We start from the raw sequence: 25,374 nt of genomic DNA, 5'->3' as shown, positions 1-25,374 counted from the left end.
TAAATACTAATTAAACAGCATGAGAAAATCAGTGAGGGTAGTGGCCTGGAAATAATTCTTATTGTATAAACTTCAATAATTAAAATTTTTTTTCTTGGATGTCACTGCTGTTTCTCTGGATTTGCAAAGGAGAGAAGAATTTTGCCCACAGTCCCATTACAGATGCTCCATACTCTTGGGAAAAAAAAAAAAAAAAGAATGGGTCAGAATATGCATATATCATAGATGTTTCTAGTTCTTATTCTTATGCTCTTTGTAAACATAGTTTACAAGAATACATTAGGTTTACATAGAAAAAAAGGTCAATGAAAATACTTATTGCTGTGCTTTCTAATTACTCATCCAACTTATATGTGAATAGGAAACCACTGATAAATTTGAATTGGCTTATAAGCTAATCATCTGGTATATAATTGCTACTTTCTTAATCTGCACAATTAAAAATTCTGTCAGTAAGACCAAAAACTTTTTAAAAAAAGCTTTTCAATATTTTTGCTTCTTAGAAATTTTATACCTGTATGAGTAAAATGATGAGTAAAATGATGTTTTCTTACACCAGAGTGCAGACCTTTAATCATTTTGCTAGAAAAGAAGAAACAGATTCAATATTGTAAATAAAGTTCCTCTAATGGCCATGACTTCTATAATATCTAAGGATTTCTAACACTTGAAACAATGCAGATAAAAATAGGACAACCATAATCTGCTACAAGGAAATTATCTTCTCATGATGTAAGTTTCCATACTCTTAGTGATAGACCTGTGGTTAAAGAATCCTAGCTTTCAGGAAAGCTAGAAAGATTCAGCTTTACTTGTATAAGTGAGTGGAGTAAATCTGTATTTCCCTCAGAAAGAGCTTTCATGACTGAGCTCTCATTGTTACTACTGTTACCATCTGTGGTGGCTTTGTTTTTTGCAGGTTCCACCTTGCACCTGAACATTTATGGAGCAATGCCCTGCAGGTGGAATAGGCAAGTCAATGACGTTAATCCATTAAAAAAATGTTGTGTAATTGGTTGTCTTCAGGACAGAGGAAACCGTGTTCAGAAAGAAAAGTGTGAGTGTCTGGGAAACTGAAGCAGAAACTGAATGTGCTTGTGCGTACATTGGTAGGGCTCCAGACTTAGGTATTACATGACATAAGCCATAAGTTTGAACAGCTAAATTTTGGACCTGAAGGCCAAATATGGAAACTAAGTGGAATTCTGTACTCCTAAATTGTTTTTGTAATCTCTCTGTTGGTAAGGACAGCTCAAAGGAAATTACTGTATGTGTACTCATGGGAAAAGAGCTGCAGCAGTAATGCAGACAATGGGGGAAAAAGGATGTATCTACTGCAGTAATTCCATGGTGCTGAACTTGGGAATAGTATTCAATGCACATATGAGAATATGTGACACTAAGGGGTATAAAAAAATCTCATCTGTAAGCTAGAAAGGTAAGATAAATCAGGACGGTAAAAGCCTCCAAGAGTATTATGTGTTATGTAAATATGTACCACATGGTTCTTAAATTTAGCGGTTAGAGAAAGTTCAGAAAGTTAAAATATTATTCCAGCGGAAGAAAAAGTGGTATGCTGTACTTTTGCTGTATTTGGCTAGTTGCTTGTTCAGACTGTATTTGATTAGATGAATTCTGTAAGGTTACATTTATTCCTGGAACTGCCTCCTGTATCAAACATCAGAAACCTATTCTGCTTTAGGATTCATCCAGTTTTGTAGCAACTCTTTTACCCAAAATGTTGACATCATTGGGAATAATATACGCAAATGAGGGACTAGATGCTGATCTTGAAAATGCTGGTATGATTTAGAAATAAGTCTACTTCTGAAGAACTGCTCCTGATTTTATATTAAAACAAATGAAATTGATACCTGGGTTATATGTATTTTATCTTATTTGATTAAAAAAAATATGATTACATTAAAACCCCTTCTTGCCATCTGCCAATTTGAAAAGAATACTGTTAAATTATGGTTACTGTTTATGCAGAGAGAACAGTCCATTTCTAATCAGCTAAGTGATCACACATCTAACAGCTCAATTTATATAACAAATAGATTGGTTAAAAATTAAAGAAATGGCAAACACGACTGCAAAGAATGTTGAGATTTAACTCTTGTTAAACCAGGACTAGATACTTTGGGTTAATTTAAGATAAAAGGTATTAAATGCTTAATTCTAGGTAAAAGAGTATAAAATATTTTAAGAACTTCTAAGTGTTTGAGGAGTCTGCAATGAAGTACAGTTTTAAAAAGTCGAATTTATTTTATCCCAAAAAAAATTTTGTGTGCATGTATGTGTGTTGTAATGCTAATTTGTGTTGTAAGCATAATTTTCAGCATTTCAGAACTAGCATTCTTTATTTTGTTGTACTACTGCTTATGCAGTCACTAAAAATACTTCTGTTCCTATCCTTTGAAAAGAATGTGAGATTTGAACACGGATCCATTTGTAGGAGATATATGTTTTCATATTCAGTTAAAGACTCTGAATAAACAAAAAAATCTGTCAGGTAGCTTAATTTGTCAGGAAAATTTTTCAGGGTCTTAAGGCTATCAAATGTTTTCTGGGTTGGAATCACTGAGAATAGAAAGAAATATGGTAGGAAGCATCTGAAAAGACGTCTTCAGAGCATTGAGGGTGAACCCTTTTTGTTTTGCCGCCATAGCTTTATTCTGTATTTATGATAAGATGGAGGAAATACCTTATCATGCATGGTATACTTTTACAACAAACTCAGATTTCACTTTAAAAGTAGAAAAATAGATGTGGCTTAAGAGAAATGCACATATTATAGTCTAGCCAAAAGAAATCAAGCTCCTAGGATGGGCAGGTTTATTACCACGTATATGGTATTGCTCCTGAAGTAACACAGACTGTAGTAATTGTGATTTGTACTCCAGTAATTTCCTGCCTTTTTTAGTGAGGTCTGGTTTGTAAGGAGTTGGCATGTGGGGCTGATCTTTTTTTGTCCCTTCTGAGTCCATCATGATTTCTTTTCAATCTTCAGTCTTTCCTAACCTTGTCTTTTTTCTTTTTTTTTTTTTTAGCTGCACTTTTGCCTTGTTTAAGTATTCTTGACTGTACAGTTTACTACTACTGTGATTGGGAGTTTTCTTAGTTTTCATTGGCATGTAGGAACACCAGTAGTCCTCTTTCACATGCTATGGAAGTGCTGAGGTTGCTCTTTCCTTTTCAGAAGGTTTTCACCAATTCTTTGAAACCTTCATGGTTCCATTTGGTTTCTGATGTCACTTGGAGGGACAGGAACCCCTGAGGACCTTGGAAAACCACAGTTTCTTCCTCAGTGGAGGCAGATTATGGCAATTCCCTTGAACCAAGTACTCCTTTGAGATTGCTCTTTGCTCCATGCATCAGTGCCTACCTTATACTGACCTTATTTTCTTGCCCCAGGATATCACTAAGTATATTTTTCCTTAGTGTCACTGAAGTCGATGGCAGAAGGTGCACACTTTCTAGGCAGTGTGTGGTTGTCTTTGTTAGAAATAATGGTGAATATCAAATATCAAGAATTAACAGGTTTTAGTATGCAGTATTCATTTGAACTGAACTTCAGGAAAATTGTATCAGCATAAACTGATTGGATTTTCCTCAAAATAGAGGTTTTAGGTTTTGTTCTTGACAAAAGAGCTGGACTTAATATTTTGAATGAAATCTAGATCTGGGTATAAATAATGCCCTCTAACCCTTGGAAAGAAATAACCTGTATTACTAGTTTAGATAAACATTGTTTGCTATAGGTCTCAAAAGCTTTGGCCTAAATTGGTATTAAGAAATTTGAGCCTAGCAGCCCAATCCAGTATTGCTGTGAATAAATTATCAGCAAATAATTTATTTATAATAATTATTAAGATATAATTATTCTTTGTGATAATTTATCAGCAAATCACTTATTTGCTTTGGTTTGCTTGAGGAAATCCAGAAGTCTACTTTTATTTTATACACAGGAGGGTCTTTTGAAGCATCAGTTTAACCACAGGAAATTCAATCGCTGTAAAGAATGTTACCAGTCTTTTTATTGTAAAAGCTTCACTTATATTATTCATAGTCTAGAAATCTGAAAGCATGCTGAAATTTATTTTATTTTTTTATTTCTTAGCAATAGTAATCAGAAATGGCTTGAAGTTCAGGTTCTTTAGAAAAGCAGGTTCCTCTAGCTGTTATAAAATGCAGTTTTGAGGGTTAGCTTACCATTTAACATCACTATGTAGTAAACAAATAGCAGGAATGTCTGAAAATGAAATGGCTGAAATCCTAACTCTTCAATCTTGCCGCTTACTGCACCTTGGAAGGAGCATTGAAAACCTAATTTTCGGGTATGACTGGATAAATCACTTTGTTGGCACTTCTTACAGAAACAGTTACATTTATAAAAAAGTATGTTTATGCCCATGCTGCATTCTTGGACTGCAAAAGTGATGTTTAATGTCTGATTTTATAGCCAGGCATGCAAATTGGTTCCTGGATCTGTATAAATTATTTTCTTAGTGTCCTAAGCAATTAAGGTGCAGGATTACTCTGGATTTCAATTTTTGTTTTCAAGATAGTTACTACTTTTCTAAAAAAAATTATTGAACAACCCGTTCTCCTCCTAGTGCAATATTTAAACATGGGGGGAGCATGAAGGAATTCAGGCAGAAACTGTAGAACCAAAAGACTACAGCTGACTTTTTTCTGATGAGTGTCTTCAAAGTAGGGTTGATTATGCCTGATTCAGGATTTGTAACCTGAACAGTGACGGTGAAAGTCGCCGTGCAATATCCTGCCTCTGCACCAGGACCAAGGGTAACTGAAACTGGATGGCAAAAGAACACTTCAATCTACCAGAAAATACTTATGTAGAGCTTTTAAAGAGGAGAAAAGATCTCAGTCATTTATTTACACCTTTTCCCAAAACAAGCAGAGGAATAAATAAGGACATGCAATTTTACCAAAGACAACCCAAGTTTAGCTGTTTTAAGCCTACAGCTTTGTAGAGCTAAAGAATTTTTGTAAATACAGCTTGGTATAAACAATTTTTTTATCATATACGCATAGCTTATAGTTTATGAAGCAGATTATGATGTGGTTGCTTGCAATGGTAGGGAAGTGGATTTGATGACTCTCACGTCCTTCCAGTCCCATTCCTAACAAAATTTTTTCGCTTTTATTGCAGCCCGGAAGATGGTGAAATTCATCCTGAAATCTGCAGACTATACATCCAGTTACAGTGTTGCTTAGAAATGTACACAACGGAAATGCTTAAGTCCATATGTCTGCTAGGATCACTGCAGTTTCATCGGAAAGGTATTGAATTGCACAAATACACAGATTTAAATTAAAAACCAGAACACAGTCTTTTGAGGTATGCATGGGTATTCATGAAAGACAAAGTACTCTGCTGATTTTGGCTGGGATAGAGTTTTCTTCACATTAGCTGGTATGGGGTTGTTTTAGATTTGTGCTGCCATAGCTGATAATGCAGGGATGTTTTCATTTCTGCTGAGCAGTGCTTACACAGCATCAAGACTTTTTCTGCTTCTCACCTCACCCCACCAGCAAGTAGTCTGGGGGTGCACAAGAAGTTGGGAAGGGACACAGCCAGGACAGCTGACCCCAGCTGACCACAGTGATATTCCAGACCATCATGCTCAGCATGTAAAGCTGGGGGAATAAGAAGGAAGTGGGGACGTTCCCCCATGATGGTGTTTGTTTTCCCAAGTAACCATCACATGTGATGGAGCCCTGCTCTCCTGGGGATAGCTGAAGACCTGCCTGCCCATGGGAAGTGGTGAATGAAGTGTGCTTCCATGCACAGCTTTTGCTTTCACTACTCAACTGTCTTTATCTCAACCCATGAGTTTTCTCACTTTTACCCTTCCAATTTTCTCTCCCATCCCACCCGCGAGGAGTGAGAGAGCAGCTCTGTGGGACTTGGTGGTTGGGGTTAAACCACAACAAGCACCAAACCGTAAAATGAACTATACCACTGAAGCTCTTCAGCTACTGCAAAAAAGCTGTATTTCTGCTTCATTATCATTATTCTCACAGAAGTGTGTCGTATCAGGCACGTATCACTACTGTCCTTGAAGTTTAGAAGTCTGAAATAATTTTTTAAAGAGTGATCTCAAAAGTTTTAGCTGTCATTAGTCAGAGCAATGGGCAAACTATCTTTGTCATTTTATAAGAGGTATTTGTTTCGTACAGTATTTGAGGGCATGTGATCAGTGGAGCAATATGGCATGGTTTTAGCACTGAACTGATCCCTTACTATCCCTGTTGTTACTTATCCAGCAATGCCAGCTTGTAGCAAAAGACAGAAAAATATGGTCAGAAAGTGGCCCACCTTCATAAAACTAGATACTAGATTCAAAACTGAAATCTATCTCAGAGATTATTTTTACACACAAAGGAGATGTCCTTGCTTCAATGAAGATGCTTCTCTCTAATGATTTTATATTTGATTAGCCACATACTAAAAGGAAGATGTAGAAATGCAGATAATTTACTGAATAGGTTACTTAGTAACCTCATTACTCTGTGATGGAACACACTGAAGGGGAGCATATCTCTGCTGATTGTAACTGTTCTTTCCCCAGACAATATCTCAGCAGAATTTATTAGGTAAAGACAAGACAAAGTTCTGTAATGAACTGTAATGTCGGTTTTGTAATGAACCTTACACATTTCCCATCACCCTGAAAGATCCCATAATGTATTTTTCACATCTAGCTGTAGGATACAGCTAAATCAAATGATATTTTTATTATTAAATTAAGAATTAAAGGTTTATAACTGCTCATTTGAGCTTCTCAGTGATTTTCTCAAGTCTGAAAGAAATCTATAAAATAGGAAGAGACAGAATTAACAGAGCCATCATATAACAAGTTGCCAGTAGCTGCTAAAATGAATCATCATTTTTTATGACAGATTGTACTGCCTTTCTAGCATTGGCTACAGTTGTCAAACCACCTTCTATAATTGCAGAAAGAAAGTAGCTTGAGGTGACAGTTGAGTAACCCTGATATGTCTGTGTCTTTCCCTTCTGCCTCTGGATGGAATCTACCTTAATAACTTAATATCAAACTATTAGATGTCTAAATTGGATAAGATGAATTACAGCATTATAGTATGGGCCAGCTTAGCTCCTATTTGGCAGCACTTCTGTTAAACAGTGTTTTCTTATCTCACCATAGAGAAAGTTATGGTAGCTATTCTGCCACTGCTACATACAGTAATTTTTGTCGTGTATCCATGTAGAGATAATCACAGTAGCTCGACTCTAAGTTTCTGTGACATTATTTGAGAAAAATTCATAATAGGCAAAAAATATATAATTACAGGGATTCAGGTAGTTTGAATTTTGGAACTTAGCCAATAGAACACTGATCTTGTATAGTAAATACTGGGTATTTACAACACCTAGAAGTATCTTAAAGGTATCATGCCACAAGGGAAATTCCAGTTAGATGTGTTTTTTCACAGTGAAAGTAGTCATATACTAGAACAGCCACCCAAAAAGGCTGTGAAATCTACATCCTTGGAGATACCAATAACTCAGATAGCCTTGGGCAATCTGATGCAAGTTGACCCTGCTTTCAGTAGGGTATTAGACTAGGTGGCTTTGCAACCTATTAATTCTATGTTCTGCCAAAACATACTATTTTCCAAAGAGTAGAATGAGCCCATACCTTTCTTTAATTTCTCTACTGACGGAGAATGATACTGCAGTGTAGGCAAAGTGCATAAATTTATCTTGAGGAATGAAAGAGCTGGTAACTTCACCATTATAAAATATGTTGTGCTGTTTCTAATATATAGCTTTTTTACTTTTTCACCCGTTTAGTTCTTGACCATATGAGTGACCATATTAAAAAAAGAATAATCATTTTCCTTGTGTATAAAGAGTACTATCCTTAGAAAAAATCTTTGCTTAATTCATAAATGTGCATGTCTGATGTTATTGTTTTGTCTTTAAGCTCATTTCCAATGGTAATATTTTCCATTTGAATCTAATATTTTTCATTTTCTAGTACTCTTACCTGTTGGATAAGTAGTTTGTAAGGTTTTTAACTCTCCCATGAGATTTCACCAATTTGTGTTCTTACTTGAACAGCAGATATTCAAGTAGAATGGCATGCAGGCTCTTCTCAGCAAAACTTCAGTTAATAAATAATATTGTGGGTACTAGGATCTTGACCAGGCGTTACCAAACAAACCATAGAACTGATAAAGACAAGGCAGTGGGCTGATGCTGATGCTCTTTTCCCAAGAGAAACTCAGCCAGTGCTCCCTCCTGGAAAACAGATGCTCTTTAATGAAACACCAACTACAATTTGAAGGGCTGAGCTCTGGGTATCTTCACTATCTTTCACAGCACTGATCTCATCTCTCCTACTTTTTGTTCTTTCTGTTGTACAGAACAAACATTCCTATATATAACATATAGTATATATCAAGCATCCTGTACAGAAATTTCTTGTATATTTACAGTGCTTTAAATTAGCTTAGTACTGTGACACAAACTCTGTTAGAAAAGTCATATAGTCTGTTATTTCTTTGAGATGTAACAGCCACAGTGGGGCCAAAAGTCATAAATATTTCCAGCTGTGTTATGCAGTAAGTAAACTGAAGTAAGTGCTCTCTATAAATTCTTTTCTAAGATACATACACCCAAAAAGCCAAGTGTTGAAAATACATTATGATGGTAAAATTCAACACACAAAGTTTGCAAAGGACACAATGAGACACGCCCAAGTAGCCTTAATTGAGGCTTTCTGTAGCTACTATGTGTTTGGTTAGCTGATCATATACTTTATTATTCCTCTTTTCCACAATGCCAAGAATCCAGGCTAACTACTATACATGTAAATTATTTACTTTGGCGTACATCTTTCTTTTATCCTGATTGTTCAGTGTCATACATTGTATTTATTGCACAATATCCTGCAATATAGGCAGAATCCTTCTCAGACCTTTCCTCGAGGAAAGGTTCCTCAGACCTTTCTCACTAACTCATACACTGATGGGAGGATCTTCAGAACTGCTTTGAGTAGTGAGGTGGTAGCAATTTTGCCCATCGTGAAGAAGGAACGAAGAGAGATCAGGCTAAAGATTGCAGCGTACTTTCTGCAGTGCTGTATGTGTTCAGAGTAATTTTTCAGTTCTTCATTTGCAGCTCAGTGCAAGGAGTCTCTGTGTTGAGCAACCAGGCAATTAGAAATATTTTGTCAGTCTATTTTGAGGATCCAGGTTTAAGAAACTTGACTAGGATCACATGAAAACTGGGTAGGTCTAGAGGCCACTTTTCAGGGCAGCACTGTAAGAAACTCTCCTGTGTTTTCCCTAACATGATGGCTTTAAGGATCTTGCTGTCCCCTTTGTCACAGCAAATACCTACTGCATGTGATTAGAGCAAATACCTTCTTGGGGGATGACAGATAGGGCAGATGGTAGGTGTCCCAGGAAATCTTCTGGCACTTCTCACTGCATTTGTTCACCTAGTTTTCTTCTGCACTGTTATCACACTCTGGCACAACTTCACAGGATAGAATCATCTTTCTCAGACTGTTAAGCAACAGATGAATTCACTTACCTAGGACCTGCAGCTTCTCTCCTAGTCTTGGTTTTGTTTTATTTGTTCCACTCCATCATTTGAATTACATAGCTTTGCACCTTAGAGAGCAGTTCTTAAACCTAGTAATACTTATTAAAATTTGAATTAGAGTTTCATGGAAAATAAGATATTCTGGAGGAGCTTAGGTACCTTCTGAAGTGTTTATGAAATTCAGCTCTACTTCCTTTAAATGTTGTATGTCTGCTTTACTGACATTGCGCTTTCCCAACATTGACGATTTTTTTATGTTAAGTAAACAAATCCTGAGTTAGCTAGCAAGGTCTTACATAACTTGACATAACTTCTGTCCATGGAAGCTGCTGGGTGTAATTATCCTTTTTCCAAATTAATACTGAAGTTGTCAAGGTCCCACACTGAGACAAAACAGAATTACCTCAGAGTTCCTAAGTGTTCTTCAGCATATGTTGCTGTATTCAGCCACAAATATTTTGAGATCAAAGGTTTTCACTGATACCTTATAAAGAACTTCATTGCATTTTTAATATGTAAACATAACAGATAGTTAAAAGAGCTTTGCTGATTCATGTATGCATAATAATATATTCATTTCATTGTGAGGAACTATAAAATATTATTATTATAATTGGATCATTATAGCATGTCACTGTGGAAATGCACATTATTGAAGTTTAATATCTATACATATCTACATAGAAACCATTAATTTCTTAGGATAATCTACAGATATAATTGACTTGTTTGGTTATATAATTACATATATTACAAAATATTTTGTAAAACCATAAATAGCAGATTACAATCTTTCTATTAGCTAGTTATGCAGCATTTGAGCAAGGCACTTACTTTAATAATTAAGAGAGTAAGACCATGCAACAAATCAAAGTCAAGAGGGAACAGTTAAAATGAACTGGAGGTGTTTTCCAGAGTTCAAAACATGCTGTAAAAATAGTTAAAGCTACCTTGTCAAAGAAGTACAAAGTTTGAAACTGGTAGCTGTTTCTGTTGAGTTTGAGGCAAGTAATTCCTGCATTGTTGGTACATCAAATCACAGATTTGATACCAAATCACATATAATAGTGTATCATGTACCACACAAGAAGGTAATAGCATAACTGTTGTTTTTCCAGTATGTGCCTTGTAATAACATGTAATTTCCTTAAAATAATACTTAAAAGCCTGTGATAGCTTGTGTTGCAGATTACAAAAATAAACCCTCAATTCAGTGAAGGGATTTTTGTTTGATTTGGCTTTGTTTAAATTACATGCTCTTTAGGGTCTTGAAGAAGGAAGGAAGGATTGTTTAATGGAATTGCTACAGTCTCAGCATTCTATTTAAAAACTGGTAGATATGTATAATTACTTACACATACTACTTACACATGAAGGATAAGACATGAGAGGAGAGCACACAGATGTGGAGAAACAAGCACTTAAAAAATCCAGAGACTTACCCATTCTCATGTGGACACTGTGGACAGACCAAAATGAATAGAACAAAAACAGGCATGGAAGGAGGACAACACAACTTCTACCACAGATTTGTTGTTCCTATTGCGTTTTCTTTAATAATAACAAAGGACAGTCTCTTGAGTTCTGCAGGTCCCATGTGTGAGTCAGGAATGAAGTTCCTCAGGCTGTTAGCCATATTTACCACATTTCTTGTTACTTGCTATGTGATTCTTTCCTATTCCACTTTTTATGTCCTCCTTTTCATTTACTTTAGCTGTGATCTGTAATTTGTGCATTTATCCTTAATTGCCAGGTTAGAAGCCTGATAAAAATGCCACCTTCTTTTTGAGAGAGAGGTTCTGTTAGCTTCGTTATATTCTGTTGTTCCCCTCAAATATCTTTTCAGTTCATCTGCAGTGAAATCTAACTAGCTCTGAGGTGCCTATAACAGGGTTTTTTTCATTACACAAGTTTCTCTGCAAAGTAGGTGATGACTGAGAGTAGGTGCATAGGGTAGCATGGCAAAAGCAGTAAGGAGCAGAACAGGTGAAACATAAAGCACCGTAGTCACAGATGTATGTAACCTTACTGAACTGATCATTTCCTACCCTCTTATTTAGCCTCAATAAAACTCAAATTTGATGTTCACGATTATTTAATTCAATAAATTTAATTTCATACCAGAGGCAAGTTAAAAAAAAAAAAAAAGCTGCATTAGAGGCTAGCAGATACAGAGTACATCACACTTTGTATTAAAATTTCACAGTAAAAAGAGCCTCTGCCTAGTCAGCTGGCAAGAACAGCAACTGTATGTCAACACCTCTGATAACACTGTGTGCATGATCAGAGTCCAACTGAAGTTAATAGAAGTCTACTGACTAAATTGAAAGTAAAATTTAGGGTCCGTATCCCTATTTCAAGAATGTGCAACAGAAAAGCTATCCTTAAGATCACTAGGAAGATAAGAAGATTGAAGAGGTTTTGTTTCCCTGCAGGCTGTGCCATGTAGTAGAAATGTTAAGCCTGAGTCATATATGTTATTTAAGCAAAACCTTTATTATTAGCTGACTCTAACTGTTTTCAAGTGGTTGAGCAGATGCTCTGAAATTCAAGAAAGGCTTCATGAATTGATCAAAATATAACAGAATTACTGGCAATGAGCTCTTTTCAACTGAAATCTGTGCTGTTCTTTCTCCTAAATCTGCAAGAGTTTTCCTTTGTGCTAACAGAAAGAATGTTACATTCTCAGTGCTTCTGTTCTCAAGTTGCAAAAAATAACCTTTACTGTTATTTCATGTTGTAGTGTTATTGTTTCCATTGAAACACCTTTCACATGCTTGAAGGATGTCTCTATAGACAGGGTTATTGTTGATCGCATGTCACCAAAAGTCAGGTCAGAGTTTCAACATAACACTTCAAAATAACGGGAGAATTAACTGATACCCAGTTCCACACAAGTAATACCTTGTGATATCACTGGTAAATTAGATGGTTTCCCTGGGGCAGCCCTCTTACAAAGAAGTAGTAAGATATTGGTAATAGTATGTGGTGTTATTGGCTTCTTGTAATGGGAAAAATAATTAATAAAGAAGCTTACACAATGAACAATTAGAATTATACGATATGAACTATTTTAAAAAACCCAGCATAAGCTGCATTTAAGAACTAGAAAATTTGGGAAGTTATACCTACAGCGTGATACAGAGTAAAACATATAGTCTGAGAAGCAGTCTTTGGCTGCTCTTCCACAAGCAATTGGGTCAGCATAATACCTTGTTACCACCAGAAAATACTTATTCCTTCTTCTCTACCTCCCCTCACTTATCATGCCTTCATTTCTTCCTCCCTTCCACTGCTTTTGGCCACATCATCCTCCTCTGACACTTGCTCTTGGACATGTAAACATTCTTTACTGGCCTAAAACTTCACTGATTTAAAACACTTCAGAAAACTTCGCATTTTATTTTTCCTTCTATTGTGGTAATCTTCTACCATTTGATGGGTTAAAGTAGCTCACAGAGGGACCTGACAAAGCACAGGTTAGCAGTGGATGCCAAAGTAAGCAGCAGAGAAAGGACATCTAATTTTATAGATGGTAAACTTGTTATGTCAGGTCATGCAATCTCTTGGAATCAGAGTAAGATGAGTTAGTCGAGGGCAAAACAGGAAGAAGGGCTTCCTACTTTAAAAAGTAACAAAAACATTAAGCAAGTATCTTCTGTAGTATAAGTAATGTCTAGTTTGACATTCAGATGAGTAGCTAAGAATATTTTTTTTTTCAGCAAAGGAATAATTTACCACAATACAACAGTTTAGAGAACCTGCCCAAAAAGAGTTTCTTAAGATCCAGGAATTTCTAGGTTTTTTTAAAAACCCACGAAATTACAAGCCTGATAGCAGTGGTACTTACTTGTGATGTGGAAGAGCTATATGGCATGGTCTGCAGCCTTGGTCTCTAATATCCAGAAAAATGGGCAAAATGACCCCCACTCTATTAGCTGTTATTCCTATTTGTCGTGGTTTGAGCCCAGCCGGTAACTCAGAACCACACAGCCGCTCGCTCACTCCCCCCCCCCCCCTTCTTCCTCCCCCCGCTCCCGGAGGGATGGGGAGGAGAATGGGAAGAATGTAACTCCCACGGGTTGAGATAAGAGCAGTCCCGCAACTAAGGTATAACACAGAACCACTACTGCTACCACCAATGATAATAACGATTAGTGAAATAACAAGGGGAGAGGATACAATTGCTCACCACCCGCCGACCGATACCCAGCCCGACCCGAGCAGTGATCTGGGCCTTCCGGGTAACTCCCCCCGGTTTATATACTGGGCATGACGTGCTGTGGTATGGAATACCCCTTTGGCTAGTTTGGGTCAGGTGTCCTGTCTCTGCTTCCTCCCGGCTTCCCCTCCTCCCTGGCAAAGCATGAGACTGAGAAAGTCCTTGGTTGGAATAAACATTACTTAGCAACAACTAAAAACATCGGTGTTATCAGCGTTGTTCCCAGGCTGAAAGTTAAAAAACACAGCACTGCACCAGCTACTAAGCAGGAGAAAAATGACTGCTATAGCTGAACCCAGGACAGTATCCACCCCTTATTCCATACCATTCACGTCATGCTCAGATCCCACATCTCTCAGCACACCATCACCCCTGTCCCATATATACACATATATATACACCCACACCCACACACAGAGAAAGATATCGTTCCCTAGTCCATGGACCAATCCCTGTAAAATTGCTGAACTCATCCAGTCCATGATGTCAGGCTCCATCTCTTGTAATAGTCTTTCAGGGCAGGAGGGACGGTACATAGTGTTGGGTTGTTGCCTGCTGATGATACCGCCAAACTCATCTGGTCACTGCTGAGCTCGTCTGGTTTCCTCAAAATTCATTCTTTGTTGAGGTGGTGATCGGAGGGAAGTCAGGGTCAATGGCTGGTGACCTGAAGATATCTAGCTGGTGGGCTATAAAAGTGTTATAGAGCAGGCAACAGCGTACAATTGAGTTCATTGGCTGTTTTCCCCCAAAATCAAATCCCCTTGAGGTACACATCGGACTTCCCCATCTTCCCGCATTACCCACCAAGTATATCCAGGTCCCTGAGCAAAAGCAACCCCACGAGTGGGTTTGCCTTTACCTGAAGCAGGAATAACCCAGACTGTCTTCCCCAACAAATTCTTTATGTGCACCACAGGAACTTTATCCCCCTCTACAGTCCGTAAAAGTTCTGATTGGGCTGGGCCAGCCCTGTTGGCAGATCCCCTACTGTTGACCAACCAGGTGGCTTTTGGTAAATGTGTATCCCAGTGTTTGAAAGTCCCACCACCCATTGCTCTCAGTGTAGTTTTTAACAGCCCATTGTACCGTTCGATTTTCCCAGAGGCTGGTGCATGGTAGGGGATGTGGTATACCCACTCAATGCCATGCTCTTTGGCCCAAGTGTCTATGAGGTTGTTCCGGAAATGAGTCCCATTGTCTGACTCAATTCTCTCTGGGGTGCCGTGTCGCCACAAGACTTGTTTCTCAAGGCCCAGGATAGTGTTCCGGGCAGTGGCATGGGACACAGCGTATGTTTCCAGCCAGCCGGTGGTTGCTTCCACCATGGTAAGCACATAGCGCTTGCCCTGGCGGGTTGGTGGGAGTGTGATATAGTCAATCTGCCAGGCCTCCCCATATTTGTACTTCAGCCATCGTCCTCCATACCAGAGAGGCTTTAACCGCTTGGCTTGCTTAATTGCAGCACATGTTTCACATTTGTGAATAACCTGGGCAATAGTGTCCATCGTTAAGTCCACCCCTCGATCACGAGCCCATCTATATGTTGCATCTCTGCCTTGATGGCCTGAGGTGTCATGGGCCCACCGGGCTAAAAATAATTCACCCTTACGTTGCCAATCCAAGTCCATCTGAGCCACTTTAATCTTAGCAGCTTTATCCACTTGCTGGTTATTCTGGTGTTCCTCAGTGGCCCGACTCTTGGGTACATGAGCATCTACGTGGCGTACCTTCACCACCAGGTTCTGCACCCGAGCAGCGATATCTTGCCACAATGCAGCAGCCCAGATGGGTTTACTTCTGCGTTGCCAGTTGCTCTGCTTCCATTGCTGCAACCACCCCCACAGGGCGTTTGCCACCATCCATGAGTCAGTATAGAGATAAAGTACTGGCCATTTTTCTCGTTCAGCAATGTCCAAGGCCAGCTGGATGGCTTTCACCTCTGCAAATTGACTCGATTCACCCTCTCCCTCAGCAGTTTCTGCAACTTGTCGCAGGGGACTCCACACAGCTGCCTTCCATCTCCGATGCTTTCCCACAATACGGCAGGACCCATCAGTAAACAAGGCATATTGCTTTTCACTCTCTGACAGTTCATTATATGGTGGGGCCTCTTCAGCACGCGTCACCTCCTCTTCTGGTGACATCCCAAAATCTTTGCCCTCTGGCCAGTCCATGATGACTTCTAGAATTCCTGGACGACTGGGATTTCCTATTCGAGCTCGTTGTGTAATTAGTGCGGCCCACTTACTCCATGTAGCATCCGTTGCATGATGTGTAGAGGAGACCCTGCCTTTGAACATCCAGCCCAGCACAGGCAACCGGGGTGCCAGGAGGAGCTGCGCTTCAGTTCCAATCACTTCTGAGGCAGCTCGAACCCCTTCATAGGCTGCCAGTATCTCTTTTTCAGTGGGAGTGTAGCTGGCCTCGGATCCTTTATATCCCCGACTCCAAAAGCCAAGGGGTCGACCTCGAGTCTCCCCTGGAGCTTTCTGCCAGAGGCTCCAGGTAGGACCATTCTCCCCAGCTGCGGTATAGAGCACATTTTTCACATCTGGCCCGGCCCGGACTGGTCCAAGGGCTACTGCATGAACTATTTCTCGTTTAATTTGTTCAAAGGCTTGTTGTTGCTCAGGGCCCCATTTGAAATCATTCTTCTTCCGGGTCACGTGGTAGAGAGGGCTTACAATCAGACTGTAATTTGGGATGTGCATTCTCCAGAACCCCACGACACCTAAGAAAGCTTGTGTTTCTTTCTTGTTAGTTGGTGGAGACATTGCTGTTCTCTTGTTGATCACGTCTGTGGGGATCTGGCGGCGTCCATCTTGCCATTTTATTCCCAAAAATTGAATCTCCTGTGCAGGTCCCTTGACCTTATTCCGTTTTATGGCAAAACTGGCCTTCAGCAGGATTTGGATTATCTTCCTCCCTTTCTCAAAAACTTCTTCCGCTGTATCACCCCACACGATGATGTCATCAATGTATTGCAGGTGTTCTGGAGCTTGCCCCTGTTCCAGTGCAGTCTGGATCAATCCATGGCAGATGGTAGGGCTGTGTTTCCACCCCTGGGGCAGTCGGTTCCAAGTGTACTGGACGCCCCTCCAAGTGAAAGCAAACTGTGGCCTGCATTCTGCTGCCAAAGGGATTGAGAAAAATGCATTGGCAATGTCAATTGTGGCATACCACTTGGCTGCCTTTGACTCCAGTTCATACTGAAGTTCTAACATGTCCGGTACGGCAGCACTCAATGGTGGTGTGACTTCGTTCAGGTCACGATAGTCTACTGTTAATCTCCACTCTCCATTAGACTTTTGCACTGGCCATATGGGGCTATTAAAGGGTGAGCGGGTCCTGCTGATCACTCCTTGGCTCTCCAGTCTGCGGATCAGCTTACGGATGGGAATCAAGGAGTCTCGGTTGGTGCGATATTGCCGCCGGTGCACTGTTGTGGTCGCAATTGGCACTTGTTGTTCTTCGACCTTCAGCAACCCCACAACAGAAGGATCCTCTGAGAGACCGGGTAAGGTGGACAGCTGCTTAATTTTTGACATTAAACGAAATAGGATGTTCCTACGACGGGATGGCCGTGGGTAAAACACACTCCGTATGTTTGCCAACATGCTGATCCCCAGCACAATCAGCAGGCAGGTTTCAAGGGTACTCAAAGGCCATCTAAAACCTTCAGAACTCTCAATTGCTGTTGCAAATAGGCTGGTGGGGGAACGGGGGGTGAAAGAGAATGCTTCCTTCGTAAGTTTACCCCCCGAGGAGAAAAAAAAAGATATGCAATTGCTAAAATATTTCATTATATACCTCCCAATGTATAGTGGTGATGGCCACGCTGGAAGCACAAACCAGACCAGTTTCATGATCAATGAGTCTATTGTATTACAAGTCATTACCATGAAGTACAGTGAAACAAGAACCTTAGCCCAGGCCCCCCAGCCGATAAACGCTAAAACAGCAAATAGTGGCTGTAAGTAAGGTACAACATGCTGAAACTCTGAGATCAAGCGCAACACGTCTGAGAGCCAAATAATCACCATTGTGACGAGTAGTAACAATGAATGCTTATCACAAATATGATTAAACACACTCTGGTCAGATTTCTCGTTATCTCAACCTTTCGAGCCCCACGTTGGGCGCCAAAAAGAACTGTCGTGGTTTGAGCCCAGCCGGTAACTCAGAACCACACAGCCGCTCGCTCACTCCCCCCCCCCCCCCTTCTTCCTCCCCCCGCTCCCGGAGGGATGGGGAGGAGAATGGGAAGAATGTAACTCCCACGGGTTGAGATAAGAGCAGTCCCGCAACTAAGGTATAACACAGAACCACTACTGCTACCACCAATGATAATAACGATTAGTGAAATAACAAGGGGAGAGGATACAATTGCTCACCACCCGCCGACCGATACCCAGCCCGACCCGAGCAGTGATCTGGGCCTTCCGGGTAACTCCCCCCGGTTTACATACTGGGCATGACGTGCTGTGGTATGGAATACCCCTTTGGCTAGTTTGGGTCAGGTGTCCTGTCTCTGCTTCCTCCCGGCTTCCCCTCCTCCCTGGCAAAGCATGAGACTGAGAAAGTCCTTGGTTGGAATAAACATTACTTAGCAACAACTAAAAACATCGGTGTTATCAGCGTTGTTCCCAGGCTGAAAGTTAAAAAACACAGCACTGCACCAGCTACTAAGCAGGAGAAAAATGACTGCTATAGCTGAACCCAGGACACTATTCTTTGTCAAACTTTATAGTAACTAGTCAGGTTTTTCCTGATGTGAATTTTTTTCAAATTTCAAAAATTGTGACATGAAAAAACATTTCCTACTCAAGTCCTCATACCACTGGTTTAAACACTGGCAGGTTTTTTCTCTATTTTTAGAAACTTTTCTTTCTTTGTTTCTTTCTGAGATTGTTTACTGCATTTCATGAGAGGACTCAGAGGGGAAAAGCTTTAATTCTCAATAACATGTCTGGGATGCACTCCAATTTGAATTTTCTTATTTCAGTGGACTTGGTGCCAGGACTGTATTTGCAATACAATAAGGAATACCAGCAGACAGTCCTAAGGAGGTTTGCAAGGATGCCAAAAATTCCCACCAATACTTAACTCTCTTGCATTCTCCACTATCATGGACCACATCCTTTATCCCATTGTGTCCCTGACAGAAGCCGTGGCAGATCTGTCATGAAGCTCCCATTTGACTCCAACACTGCATTTCATTTCCATATAATGAGCATGAATTAGGCAAGAGTAAGGATGGAAATTCAAAATATAATGCACTGAGTGGTGGCAGCTATATATTGCTTTTAAAATCACAAAGTATAAAACTGTATATTTTTGTCTCTTGTTTTCTCTTAGCATTGCTGTAATACTAGGTGACATGGATTGCAACGTCGTTTAGTGTCAAAGTTTTTGAAGCTGGTTTCAGAATGTATCCTGTAGTTTCCTTGCTTATTTTGTTCTGTTTTGTCCTCTGGCTCTTACTTCGTATCACATGTGAACCACTAGAGTTTAAGTGAAATCCTTCGTAATACTCACTGTGTAAAATTCTAAGCTCCACACATGCCTGCTTGGAACGTCTCTTTTGTTTGGTGGGAGTAACACATAGCAGCACTCTCATTAGCAGATTTGTGTGATCTGTTCTCTTTCTGAGCAGTTCTTCCTCAGAGTTTGCATTCACCGCTTTCTTCATTTATACTTTGCAAGACCAAGCTCAAAACATCAATTATATTATCTGAGTATACGGTTTAATTAATAATGGGGATATATGTTTTGTTTAAATATTTTAAAGGAAAAGAACCTGGTGCCCCACCCAAGATCCTAGATACTAAAGTGGAGGAGAGCTCCGAAGTACCCTTTTTAGAAGACACATCATCATCACCAACAGATATTCAACAGCATTTATGGCAGGTTTCCACAGATATTGAAAACACTGAAAGGTATGTGTAGCACTTCATTCCTAAACAAAGCAAATTTCCATCTAGGGTTTATTTAGTCTTTTACAATTAGGAAACTGGTGTTGCTAGTATTGAAGATATTGGTAAATTAGATCACCTGTTAATATTTCTGTTACATTTAACATACCTGAGAGCAACTCCTAAAAGAAGGGCAGAGAGACGTGACATGCTTAATTTGGCTAGTTACCAGGGGATAATCAGCAAAAACAAAGCATGGGAAATTACGTTGTTAGGGGGCCAGATTCTCTGAAAGAGGCAACTTTAGTCTCGAGTGGTTTCTGGTTTTGTACCTGAAATCTGCTTGCCTGCCGTTCTGCATTCATAGGTTGAAAGCACAGAATCTAGTTCATTTATGTTGCTTTTGCCCATAGTTATCAATGTGAAAGCCTTAGGAGGGGAACATCATTCACAGGTTTGTCAAAGTGGACTTCTCTTACCCTCTTAACTGTGCAGTTGAAAGACAGAAATGAGACACGTTAGTGGGAGTAATCCTGATGGCCAACATTTCTTTGCAAGAAGTATGTGATGGCTGTGTATATTAAGCTGCTGATGAGATTTTAATGGTTATCATGTTTGTATAAAACGAAGTTCTACTAAGAGAGTAACCTGGAGATTAAATCTGAGAAATTTCTTATTAGACATACTGCTTTATTTCAAAGAGACATTTTATATGTAGATGAATGACACAAGACCAAATCCTGAAAGCCTTAAGACATTACAAGCCTGCATACAATATTGCTGGTCTGCCATCTACCTGTAAAACAGGAACCTTTTTTCAACTTTTGGCCTCTCTCAAAACATATCCAAACGTACCTTGCTTTGTGAGATGATATTTTATTACCATATTTTTCATCTACTGATGAAAATTAGAAAATTTCATGCCAGATTCTCCTGAGATGGGTGAGAGTGACTGCTCTGTTTCTAAAATTTTCACTTAATGTGCAGGGATCTTAAATATCATGGGTTAGCTACATGTATTGTAATTTCCTTTTGAACAATGAAACACATTCATGGCACAAGCGACAAACTTCTGATAAGGGATATCAAGTTGACATTAGTACTAGCTTGTCCTAAAAGATGTATTGTGTATTTTGCCACTAGGATCACATTGTGCCCACCAACTCATTTAATATGATTTCATACTGAAGTGCCAGAATAGATCATAAATTTGGACCAGATGCAACTAGTTAATATCAGACTGGCTTAAAAGTGCTCCCTTATTAAATCTACTGCCCTTTTTTGTATGGATCTTCTGAAACATGTATGTGAACCAAATGCTTGCCCAATAGATTTTTGTATTCATTGCTCCATTATTTCAGCATACAAAGCTATCCTGTGAGCCATTCCCCATGCAGTCTTCGACTGCTGTTCTACTGTATCTCTTTCAATTTTTGTTTCCACAGAGATATTAGAGAAATGAAAAACCTTTTAAGTAAACTCAGGGAGACTATGCCTTTACCACTGAAAAATCAAGGTAGGTTTTGTATTTTTTTCATGTAAGGAAAATTAAGATAATTAAAGGGTTTGCCTTCCATCGCATTAAAAAAAAAAAAAATAATAGAAATTACAAAAAGAAAAATCTACGGAAGTCTCTTCCCTACTGACTCTGTGGGGTCAGAATTTAGTATGTGAACTTTGGCCTCTCAAGTTTCACATGAGGTATTCTGCAATTTTATAGATGTGGTATCTACGGATAAAATAATAGACTTTTCCTGGTGACATGAAGGAACCACCTCTACTAATTCCCTGATGTAACCAGAATAAGAACATAATGAGACATACATAGCCCTTAGCCTGAAACCATGCCTGACGATGGCTCAAATTCAAAGTGAATTCTAAAGATTTTGCAAGATAGCTCAGTGATAGTGCATGAGTTGGCGCCAATATATACATTTTGTACGAATTTAAAAGTAGTTAATATAAAAGCTATAAAGCTAACCAGAAATAGGGAGATCATATTGTGCTAACTTTTCCAGACAAGTGCTGCTTCTCTTGATGTGCCAAGATGTTCCAGTGCTGCAGTTTTAAATGAAAATTCTCCCTTATATGTACGAATGGCCACCCTATAATGCTGCGGGGGTTTATGTTTAAATTAATCCAGAATTTACCTTAGGATCGACTTTTCCAAACTTGCATGTCTGCAAGATCTCAAGCTACTTATCTTTAGGTTTTATTTGGGACCCTAACTTTATTCATTCATGCAGGAACATTGTGGCTTAGGTCTTGCATTTCTGGAGGTGTAATTTCTTTTTGGTTTCATTAATGAACTGGTATTCTCCTTGCCAAAATTTCTATTGCATTACCATGGAGACCCAGATAATTAGCATTACAAGACCCTTATTTACAAAATTCAGGTTATTATTTTCTCTATGCCTAGAGCAATGGGATCTATTAATTAATCATATAGTTGCTGTTAGAATGTGTAAAAGATAAAAACTCTTTTGTGTGTGTGCATGTGTACATGCTTGTATTAAAACGTGGGGTTTTTCATCACAGATGATAGCAGCCTCCTAAACTTGACTCCATATCCATTGGTAAGAAGACGGAAGCGAAGATTCTTTGGACTGTGTTGTCTTGTCTCAAGTTAGAAGATTAAGCACAGAAGCACCAAGAAAATCGCAACTTTGATTAAACCACTATTATTTGACCACTGAAAGATGAACATTGCTACTCTTGATTATAAAGTACATTTTCTACACTAGCCTATTCCTTTTTCTCTTCTGCTCCATCCCCCTTTTCAAAATAAGAGTTTTAATAGTTTAAAGTTATGGTGGTCATAAAAGAGCTGAGGAATAGATCTAGCATAACTAAGAATGTTTTTAAAACTTTTTAAAGTATGTTTTGCATGCTTATTTTCAACCACTCAAAGACATATGAATTATGGTTAATAGATAACTTTAAAGGGGATTTTTAGTGTTTGAACTGCAGCTAAAAGTTTGTGCATAGTACAGTACTCTTATTAGTATCATATTAAAATACTTGATAATATTCTAACAGTCTTTACGCGTAGAAAACTATTTAACAGCAAAAGTATTAAAGTTCTAAAACATTTAAACAACATTGTAACAGAATTTGCACAAAACCTCCAGTTGCTTTTTGTGCTCTCATTCATATTTAGTCTTCCACTATATCTCAATTTAAAAGCTTCATAGAAAAATATCTTAATTTATGACATACAAACCGTATATGAAAATACTTAGAACTTGTAAATACAGAGAAATCATAATACCTACACACTGTACAATGCATAGAAGCAACAGATTTCCTTTTAAGCTGATAGTATCTCTACAAGCTTTTTGGGGGGGAGAAATAAATAATTTATTAAAAGAAGAGTATTAAAAAAAACCCAACAATGTAAAACACAACACCAACCCATTTTGTTTTCAATAGAATTCAAAGCATGGTGTCTGCATATAACTAAGCATTAATTCTTATAGGGCATGCCAGAATTATCTGAGACTGTAAGATATTAAACGTTTTACATTGTTAATAAAGTTTTTTATTTAACTTAAATGTTGTCTTGTTTCTAGTTATATTGCCAGAATATGTCTTTTTTTCTAATTTTGTTTTGACTACTACGCAAAGTTTTGGTCATTTTTCCATTTTAAGAAGTATATTTATAAAGACAGATAAAAAATTATGATGAATATGTAAATGCTAAAATGACAGCTAGTAGCAGCAGTAGATATTAATAGGTCATACTTACTGTACTGATACTTTAGGATGATAGGCAAGACACCAGCACTAATCTCATGCTAGACTGTAATGCTATGAAGCCCATAACAATCTGTAACGACGGTACAAAGCAGGTCACCATAACCTTGTTAGTAATACATGAAGAAGGTGACTGTGAGCTGTTCTGCCATTCCACCATGACCCAGCATAACCCAGAACCAAATTCTTTTTTCCTGCGTAAGGGCATAGTGATGGGTAGACAGGTATTATTTTCTTGCCACAGGTAACACCTATGCCGTTAAATTCTCCATCGGACTTTTTTGGTAGGATATTAGTATGCTACCCAAAGCAGTTTGTTCAGTTTTTTCGGGATATCTATTAATTGAACCTACAAAGTTTGATCTGACTGATTTTTCTACCAAGTTTTTCTCCTGAAATGCTGTTTGCTAAGAAAGGAAGGAAACACCCACATCATCAGAAATATTAGTGTATCGTCTATAGCAAGGACCAAAAATTCAGATCTAATTCCCAATTAGAGAAGGCAGGAACTTTTTTTCCTAAAAGAGCCACACTGCTCCTGTTTTAGACATTCATGTAACCGAGCTTCCAGCATTTCTCTGGAAGGACATTTTTTTTTTTCAGTCAGATAAACCAGAGTGTTTCGGGTTTTTTCCATGTTGGACTGATCTGTTCACCTTTCACCTTTCAGTACCCCAGACAGAAAATATATTTTTTTTATACTTGGGCCCCCAAATAAATACTTTAAATGCAACAAGGGCAAATAAATCTAAAATGCCCTTATGGAAATTGTGTCTTTTCATGCATGACTATACTCTTTAAATAGCACAGAAAAAGGTAACTTCAGTATCTTACAAGACGTCAGGTCACAAATTATTCATGGCATTTAACATGGGGAGATCCCTAAAACTCAAAAAACTGTGCTTGTGAGCATGAATGCATTTTTAAGAAGAATGGAATCAAAGTCCACAGCATGACGTTTTTTCAAAGTTATTTCTTTGACATTTTCCTCACATCCCTCATGAACTATGTCCACACTAATCAGATCCAAGTTCCCTGTAATTGGTTAAAGTACGTCCAAAAGATGGCAGCACTAACAGGTTTTCATTAAAAGTCTACAAACCAATACGCTTGCTCTGTGGCTCCATCCCCACAGATAGGCTTGGTTTTTCAAATGTTAAAACTTTGGAAAAATTACTCCTGATGTCTTATGGCTATTAAAAATATTGCCTGGGAAAACGATCTGTAATTACAATTAACAAATTAATTTTGGTTTAGCATAAGTTAAATAACCAGACTGATACTACTTTATTAATTCTGAAGACATTAATGCCAAAAAAACAGTGTATGAACACACAACTGAATATGCAGTGATGCTACAAGAGAAAAAGAGCAAAAGAAAATGTCACACAAGAGTTCTTTTAAAATCTTGTTATATTGGTACGCACAGAAATTGGTGCACACACTGTATGAAGTCAGTATGATGCCTTTTTCCAACAACTAGTCGCAAAGGAAGATGGGCAGATTAAGCAGGAAGTGTCTAGTGCAGTACCCACCCACGTATCATCACATGGAAGTTAACATGCCAAGTTACATGAAGCTCATGTCTCTGTATTTTTACTGCATCTATTGTAATGGAATATACATTAGTGACACAAATGTATACATGTTAATTAATTTTGCAAAGCTTTTGACATCACAATGAGTTGCACAAATTTAGCACATTCTGTGAAAGAAACAGATCTACCTATATTGTCTTTAAAGTCCCTTTTGGTTGTTTTAAAAGTGTACAGTAATATGCACATCCTTGTACCTCTTGTTATTCTGGAAAAATTAGTTGTGTCTCTTCTTCCTGAACTAAAGACTAATAAAATTTCAGTCTTTGCTCA

At 38.5% G+C, this 25,374-nt stretch overlaps 1 protein-coding gene across 1 annotated transcript in view; it reads left to right on the top strand.

Moving 5' to 3' along the window:
- The window catches only part of RGS7BP (regulator of G protein signaling 7 binding protein), a 48,429-nt gene extending 23,055 nt beyond the window's left edge, over positions 1 to 25,374 (top strand). The window contains exons 3-6 of the mRNA XM_030471109.1: positions 5,180 to 5,310; positions 19,627 to 19,774; positions 21,196 to 21,266; positions 22,289 to 25,374. Coding sequence (XP_030326969.1) covers positions 5,180 to 5,310; positions 19,627 to 19,774; positions 21,196 to 21,266; positions 22,289 to 22,380 — 442 coding nt within the window. The 3' untranslated portion in view covers positions 22,381 to 25,374. The remainder of the gene's footprint in view (positions 1 to 5,179; positions 5,311 to 19,626; positions 19,775 to 21,195; positions 21,267 to 22,288) is intronic.

The sequence above is a fragment of the Strigops habroptila genome, chromosome Z, assembly GCF_004027225.2.
Source record: "Strigops habroptila isolate Jane chromosome Z, bStrHab1.2.pri, whole genome shotgun sequence".
NCBI classification, from domain to species: Eukaryota; Metazoa; Chordata; class Aves; order Psittaciformes; family Psittacidae; genus Strigops; species Strigops habroptila.
Note: the sequence above shows the minus strand (reverse complement) of the source record. Positions and strands in the feature narration are given on the sequence as shown.